The sequence below is a fragment of the Sinocyclocheilus anshuiensis genome, unplaced genomic scaffold, assembly GCF_001515605.1.
Source record: "Sinocyclocheilus anshuiensis isolate Anshui unplaced genomic scaffold, SAMN03320099.WGS_v1.1 scaffold579, whole genome shotgun sequence".
Lineage (NCBI taxonomy): Eukaryota > Metazoa > Chordata > Actinopteri > Cypriniformes > Cyprinidae > Sinocyclocheilus > Sinocyclocheilus anshuiensis.
Window position 1 is genome coordinate 279,913 of NW_015551075.1, and position 8,469 is coordinate 288,381.

The following is an 8,469-nucleotide window of genomic DNA, read 5'->3' on the forward strand; positions in this document are numbered from 1 at the left end:
TGAATTACTGAAATAAATGAACTTTTCCACGACATTCTAATTTATTGAGATGCACCTGTATATATATATATATTTTTTTTAATTTCTATTTAGCTTTAATTTATTATTATTTCATACTTTTTCCTTCATTTTCAGTATTATTATTTACATTTATATTTATTTTAAATGTATTTAATTTTAAATATAAATTTATTAATAAATTAATAATATTTTAATATTTATCTATTAATATTTTAATATTAATCTATTTTATTAAATATTTTTGTATATTATTAAATAAATCTTAGCTCATTTATATGTATATTTTGAAATATTTTTTAAAGATATATCTAACGGCTGTTTTTTTTTTCCTGTGCGAGCTGAAACCCAGGAAAATGCCTGGTCTCCATATGGACGCTGTTTGCCCTCGTGTTTCAGCTGAAAGTTTCACCTCAAGCTGTCCTGTTAAATTGAAGAGGCGCAGCCTTCCTTTTCCTTTGAATGTCAGTCTCAAGATTGAAACGAGGCTGTAGCGTAATCTCCATTTATAGCGTATTTCTGGGTGATGCTGCTTCTGAACGTGTGCTAAATAATGGCTCAGACCTTAAGTGACTAATTTAGCTGCCATCTGTGCGCTGTTGTTTATCAGCACAGCCATAAAACGGTGCAGCCGCCATTATAAAGCCGTTGAAACGGTGTCACTCCCAAGGAAAAAAGTCTTTAATATCCAAAACGAGCTTCCAGACTGAACGAATAGATGATCCCGCAGCTTAATGAGCCACGAAACGGCATTGTGGAAGAGTAAATATGACAATGTGTGTGCTTGGTTTTATTATTTTTCACACTATTAAGGGGAAGGTTATGTGTAACAGACATTCTGATGCTTACGATGTGATTTAAATGATTTGGGTTGGAATAAAATCAACGGGTCAGGCAATTTAATACGTCTTTATTACTTTTTTTTTTTTTAGCTTAACAATCCCCATTAGGGGTGTGATTGATGCTCTAGCTGCACAAAGGATTATGGGAAATGTAGTTTAGTCACTTTATAAACCAGTAGTGTTGTTTTTCCAGATTTATTGCTATTCTTCATGAAAAGTACACAAGATGTATTAAATCTATATACATATTTATATATTATTTTTATTCAGTGTTTTTAAGATATATATACTTAAGTATATTACAACTATAACATATAAAAATTATGTATTTACGTTACACGTGTCATGGAGAGAATGCATTTTCTGCGTTGCAAGTTATCATTTATTCGTCCTCGTGTCATTCAGATTATATTTTTCCTTTTGTGAAACGTAAAATGTTATTCTGATCTGTTCTTTTTCATACGTTGAATGTGGATGTTGATGTTCATTGCCAAGCTGTATAAAAGAGCAAAAATGCAGCATAAAAGTCATCAATCAGCTATAATGGAGTTCATATGGAGATTAATAAACATAAATTTCAACTTGCGTCTCAAACAAAGCTATCATTTGACTTCAGAATACATGAAATAGAGCACATTTTTAAGGCCCATTTGTATGCCAGTGTTATTATATAAAATAATAATAATAACAATGTATAATTGAGGTAGTATTATAGTTTTTATGACATTTTTAATTTGTTTTTATTTTTATATTTTCATGTATTTTCATTTAAATTTTTAGTTTGTTTTATATATTTTGATATGGTTTTAGTTTGAATTCACTATAAAATCCCTGACTTTAAATTTTGTTTAATTTCATTTAATTTAATTTTGCTTAAAGTTTCTTTTATTTCAAGTATTATTTCAAGTTTATTTCAAGTTTGGTTTTATTTTTATTTATTTCTTTATCTGTAATATCCCTGGTTTATGGTACATTTATGGTGTTATTTTACCTTTTTGACCGTATAAATTACCATCCACTTATTTCATTCATACTTTGCTTTTAAAAAATGATGCTTCCCTTTAAGACATCAAGTTTCTGAAAGCTTTTTACAATGTTTTTAAAATCAGTAACTATTTATTATCTATACTCTCATATGCGACCCTGCACCACAAAAGCAGTCATAAGGGCCAACTTTTTAAACTGAAATTTATACATAAATAATCTTTCCATTGATGTATGGTTTGTTAGGATAGGACAAAATTTGGCCGAGATACAACTATTTGAAAATCTGGAATCTGAGGGTGCAAAAAAAAATCAAAATATTGAGAAAATCGCCTTTAAAGTTGTCCAAATGAAGTTCTTAGCAATGCATATTACTAATCAAAAATTAAGTTTGAATATATTTACAGTAGGAAATTTACAAAATATCTTCATGGAACATGATCTTTACTTAATATCCTAATGATTTTTGGCATAAAAGAAAAATCGATATTTTTGACCCATACAATGTATTGTTGGCTATTGCTACAAATATACCCCAGCGATTTATGACTGCCTTATGGTCCAGGGTCACATATAACCTGACGTTTTTTTAATCCGTGTTTCGTATGATATACACACATCTTGACAGCCTAATCAGCCTAACAGATCTGTGTTTTACATTCGGACCCGTTCTCCGCTGACCCCCTTGGATCCTCCTGCAGGTACATTCGAGCAGATCAGAAGCTGAACGCCAGCATCTCGAGCAGCGGCTGCAGCGATCAGCCGGATCAGCAGGTGGGGTTTCTGGAGCACGTGGTGGTGCGCGTCCTCATCGTCCACCCGCGCAGAGGAGACCTGGAGATCAGCCTCGTATCCCCCTCAGGGACGCGATCACAGCTGCTGGCTCAGAGGTGATTCAGAACACACCAGCACATAACAACCGCTTTATAGTTTTAGTGGCTTCTGCCTTTTATCGGCTGGATTGTGGAGAGAGGACAGGAAATGATGAAAGAGTTTGATCTTGCATCATCCACTTGAGCACTGCAGCTCATTGCGATAGAGAAGAAAGTGCGCGAAGCACCAGCGTGTTAAGCACGTCATACAACAAGCACATTCTCATAATTCCTCATACAAAGATATTATACTTTATGACTTCAGAAGTCTTTCAGTATAGCACACAGGTTGTTTAGGTTGTCTTTTATGGTGCTTTCACCCCCCCTTTGTTTTTGGAGCTTGAAAGATGTGGTCACCTTGAACTGTTGTTGTATGGAAAAGGAGTCTGTGAAGATTTTTCAACATTTATGTGCTTCAAAACAGATAAAAGTTTGTGTTTTGTGTCTCTTCTGTAGACACTTGTAGTGTCCAAGAACTTGGGTTTCCCTCATACAAACACTAATGTGGTGATATGCTGCTTTTACCGTAGTGTATTCTAGAGGAGTCTACACAGGCTGATGGGGTCTGATCTGGCTGCGCTGGTTTCTGTCACACAGGAAGCTTCGTGCTGTCAATCACGCAGAGGTTTGATATCCTCTCTGCTGGTCCTGGTTTTCCCGCACGGTTATGAGCACTGAGAGATCCTGAGCATCATTCTCATAACCCTCATGAATAAAACTCTCACACGCTCCAAATCACTTGCTCTCAGCTGCTTCTGCTCAGCACCCAAATCTTACCGAGGACCAGAACGTACATCGTACATAAGTAAACAAAAATGTCAACAAAATTAAATATATAAAATAATTTCAAGTATTTTAGCATAAGGCTGCAATTTAGGTTGTCTTTTATGGTGCTTTCACCCCCCCCTTTGTTTTTGGAGCTTGAAAGATGTGGTCACCTTGAACTGTTGTTGTATGGAAAAGGAGTCTGTGAAGATTTTTCAACATTTATGTGCTTCAAAACAGATAAAAGTTTGTGTTTTGTGTCTCTTCTGTAGACACTTGTAGTGTCCAAGAACTTGGGTTTCCCTCATACAAACACTAATGTGGTGATATGCTGCTTTTACCGTAGTGTATTCTAGAGGAGTCTACACAGGCTGATGGGGTCTGATCTGGCTGCGCTGGTTTCTGTCACACAGGAAGCTTCGTGCTGTCAATCACGCAGAGGTTTGATATCCTCTCTGCTGGTCCTGGTTTTCCCGCACGGTTATGAGCACTGAGAGATCCTGAGCATCATTCTCATAACCCTCATGAATAAAACTCTCACACGCTCCAAATCACTTGCTCTCAGCTGCTTCTGCTCAGCACCCAAATCTTACCGAGGACCAGAACGTACATCGTACATAAGTAAACAAAAATGTCAACAAAATTAAATATATAAAATAATTTCAAGTATTTTAGCATAAGGCTGCAACATAAATAATGTCGTCCGAATAATTTCTGAATACACTATTCATTTAATTGTGTTTAATTACATTTTGGAGGATTTTACACAACATTTAATGGGAGAAATATGTCTCTTTAGACATTTGAATGATAAAAATGTAACTGAAATCAAATCTAAAAGTATGTAATACAAAATGTTAAAAACGTAACGTATTTTCTGATTGCACTTTATTTATTTTTTCGATTATTACAGTTATTATTTGAAATCTTGCATAGTTTTGTTCTTGGTTTTGGAGGATATTACACAAATTATATTGGGAGAAAAATGTGAAGCTTCCAGTGTCATTAAAAAGTCAATAAAATCAAATATGTAAAATAATTTAAGCTTTTTAGCATTAGGCTGCAGCATAAAATCTGAAGAAAAAACTATTAATGTTTATTTTATTTAAAAGTCATTTACTTGTTTATTTCTAAAAAATCTTGCATAGTTTTATTCATGGTTTGGAGGATATAACACAACTTTTTCTTCTGGGAAATGTGGCTCTTCAGACATGAAATGCCAAGAATGCCACTAAAATCAAACATGCAGCATGTAAGACTTTAAGTTATTTTATAAGACTGCAACATAACAAAATGTGAAAAAATGAATGGGTCTTAATACTTTTTGAACGGACTTTATTTATTTATTATGAATCTTGCGTTTCCCCCAACTTATATGGCTCTTCAGACATTTATATGTCAAAAAAGTCACTAAAATCAAATGTATAAAGTAATTTTAAGTATTTTAGCATAATTCTACAATATAAAATATGAAACATAATAAGATCTGAGTACTTTCTGAATGCACTATTATTTATTGGTGTGTTTGTTTGTTTAGTTTTTTTTTCTGTTATTACAGTTATTATTTTAAATCTTAAATATTTTTGTTCCTTGGTTTTGGAGGATATTACACAACTTTTAGTTTTGCAAGATATTACATTGGCGGAAATGTGGCTCTTCAGACATTTAAATGGCAAAAATATCACTAAAATCAAATGTATAAAATAATTTAAAGTATTTTAGCATAAGGCTGCAACAACAAAATCTGAAAAAAAAATCTGTATACTTTGAATACACTGTATTTTAATTAATTTATTTATTTACAAAAAGCTTGCATAGTTTTGTTCATGGTTTGGAGGATGTCACACAACTTTTTTTTTTGAAGGAAACGTGTCTCTTCAAAAATGTTTGGCAAAATAAAATGCCAGAGCCGTCTTCTGTCTGTAACAACTCGTTTGTCTTCATGAATGTCCCTCCATTCTCACTCCTCCACAGAAAGCGTATTGTTTTGACGTTCCATGTCTTATTTACTGCGTGGAGACGGAAGAGCTGTCAAAATCCTCCCCTGCACAAACATCTCCCACTGCGCGTCTGCTTTTGTGATAACAGACGTGACAGCCTAATGGGGCTTCCCGCGTTCAGAGAGCATTTATTAACAGCCACCGGTCGCCCCGAGTGCTGCTCTCTCACCCCGGCCATTCAGCGCTGAGAGTCACATTGTGGAGTCAATGGAGCGTCATCTGTATAACGCCTGCGAATTCCCGAGTGCTGCTCTCTCACCCCGGCCATTCAGCGCTGAGAGTCGCATTGTGGAGTCAATGGAGCGTCATCTGTATAACGCCTGCGAATTGCCAGGAAAGACATTTGCTTTGAATTATGGGGAGGGATGCTGTGGTCGGGACCTCCCTTCAGCTCATTTATTCAACATGCACGCTGCCAGAGCCAAACGCAGGTCAGATTTACCATCTCGCAGACGCCTCGTTTGGTGGCTGGAGAAGAAAGCGCGCAGATGTAATGTGCAAAATAAAATACTGTCCAAGCCTGTTCAGAAAAGTTCAGAAACGGCAGCTTTGCAAAGCTCTCATTAGTGGTGTGATTGTGGACGGAGCTCAGGGGGTGGAGTGTTTTATCAGTATGAGTTCAGGTCAAAGCGAGCGCTAGTGCTCTAAGAGCGCAGAGGACCTCAGACGCTTCACGACCGCAGGACGCGTGAGCAAATGAGAACCACGGTTTGTTGATGCCTGACACTTAGAGAGTGAGTTCATGCTCATAAGCAGCAATTTACTGGAACCGAATGATTTCCGTAATGTTTGGTTCTGTTAATGGTTCTTAAATGAGCTCCAACTCTTAAATGACTTTACTTGTCCGATGACATTCAGGCCCCTAAGGCTATTAGCTAATGTTAAACTAAATATAGCTTTTAGTCATTAATTTCGGTTGTAGGTAATGCATTAGTTAATGTTTGTTAATGGAATGAAGGCTACAGAAATAATCATAGATAGATGCTGTTATGCATTTATTTTGGTATTTGTCTTTTGTTGTTTTATACACAATAATTTGGTGCAGTTGGTTGTGAAGGTTTAAGTCTATCTGCATTAAAATTGCCCATAAAAATAGGGTTAGTATGAAGGAATAATGGATAATCTCCTAGCAGAAAGTTATAATATCATATTTAATTGTTATGCTTTACCCTAAAGCCTGAAAAAGTATTTATGTTTGTCTTATATTTATTTGAAGGAAAATCTGGTAATGGATCAATTTAATAGATCAGGGTGTGTAGAAATTTGCTAGATTTTAATATGTTAGATTTTTTATTATTTAATTAATTATAAAAAAGCCTGAAAAATGATTATTATTATTAGTAGTAGTAGTAGTAGTATGATTAGTATATTTTTTTTCTTTAAGGCAAATCTGTATGGTTAAAGGTCTATGAATCATATTGCATATATATGGTTCTGTTGTTTATTTGTGTGTTGTTGATCAAATAGAGCCACGCCCCTTTTATTCTCATTGAATATCTTGTTTCACTCTGAAATACTTTAAATGGATAACCAAAAATGATCAATTCTGTCATTTACTCACCCTCGTGTCATTCCAAATCACATTAGTTAGAAACAGTTCATTTAATCACTTTAGTTTGTTAGTAAAGTTTTACGCTTTAGTTGGTTAATTTAGCATCTATTATTGAGGAGGTTCAGATTCTTTTGAGAGATCGTCACTGTGAATAACAAGCAGTTACTAGCAGAGGCGGACAGTAACTAAGTACATTTACTTGAGTATTGTACTTAAGTACACTTTTTGAGTATCTGTACTTTACTTGAGTATTATTTTTTCTGGGAACTTATAACTTTAACTTCACTACATTTGAAAGACAAATATTGTACTTTTCACTCCACTACATTTCTATCAAGGTCCTTGAAGTAGAAAGTCATTAGCAGCTTTGAAAGTCAGTGGGTGACTTTTTTCTTCTCTATAACGTGACTTTCTTTTTTTCAGACAGTTTATCAGTAATTACTCTTGTACGGCTACATGAAGTGATTTCCCAGCATTTTTTGAACACTGCCCAGTTGCAAACGTGATATTTATTTACAACAATTCAATAATAAGAAGTTAATATTGTGGTTTATATTAGACACAATATTATCTGATTTTGCTTAATTGTGTAAGTGAAAATATTACCTATAAAGCCACATAATAAAACAGTGCATTGACATAAAAAAGGAAATTTACTTTTGGTACTTGAGTACTTTTAAAAGCAAGTACTTCTGTACTTTTACTTAAGTAAAAATCTGTCTTTACAACTTTTACTTGTAATGGAGTGATATTTGACCAGCAGTATCTGTACTTTCACTTAAGTAATGGAGTTGTGTACTTTGTCCGCCTCTGGTTACTAGTGATGCAGCGTAACACATGACTTTGTGTTGTCTTATCGCCTTATTTTCATTATTCTCTCTGAAGCGTTGACCTCTGTTTCTTCTGTCTTCCAGATTGTTTGATAACTCCAACGAGGGCTTCAGGAACTGGGAGTTCATGACGGTTCATTGCTGGGGGGAGAGAGCGGAGGGCACGTGGACGCTGGAGATTTCAGACTCGCCGTCTCAGCTGCGTAACCCTGAGGTGTTGGGTAAGGAACGGAGGAATGAGGTTCAGACCAGCATCAGGCTCAATATGCTTCCAGTGTAGACAGCCTAACATCAATGTGCTGCAGTGCCAATCATGTCTAGTCTAGACATAATATTAACATCTGACTTAAATATCTGACTGTATTCCCAAATTCAGAGCCTAATTATATTCAATATAAAGCTCAATATGAAGCTGAATTTGATTGTCCCTTCAATACTACTTTGCTTTCACACTGTATTATATTGTTTTGCACCATTCTGCACATGTGAAATGCTCTCACCATTCCCAACTTCTTATAAAACTAGTATTTTTTATTTTATTTTAATATTTTTTTATATATATATATATATTTTTTTTTTATTATTTTAGATTTCATTGTTATAATT

At 34.8% G+C, this 8,469-nt stretch overlaps 1 protein-coding gene across 1 annotated transcript in view; it reads left to right on the plus strand.

Moving 5' to 3' along the window:
• Nucleotides 1–8,469, plus strand: part of pcsk6 (proprotein convertase subtilisin/kexin type 6) — a 101,519-nt gene that overhangs the window by 67,012 nt on the left and 26,038 nt on the right. The window contains exons 12-13 of the mRNA XM_016452194.1: nucleotides 2,546–2,734; nucleotides 7,948–8,084. Of these exons, the coding sequence (XP_016307680.1) occupies nucleotides 2,546–2,734; nucleotides 7,948–8,084 (326 nt within the window). The remainder of the gene's footprint in view (nucleotides 1–2,545; nucleotides 2,735–7,947; nucleotides 8,085–8,469) is intronic.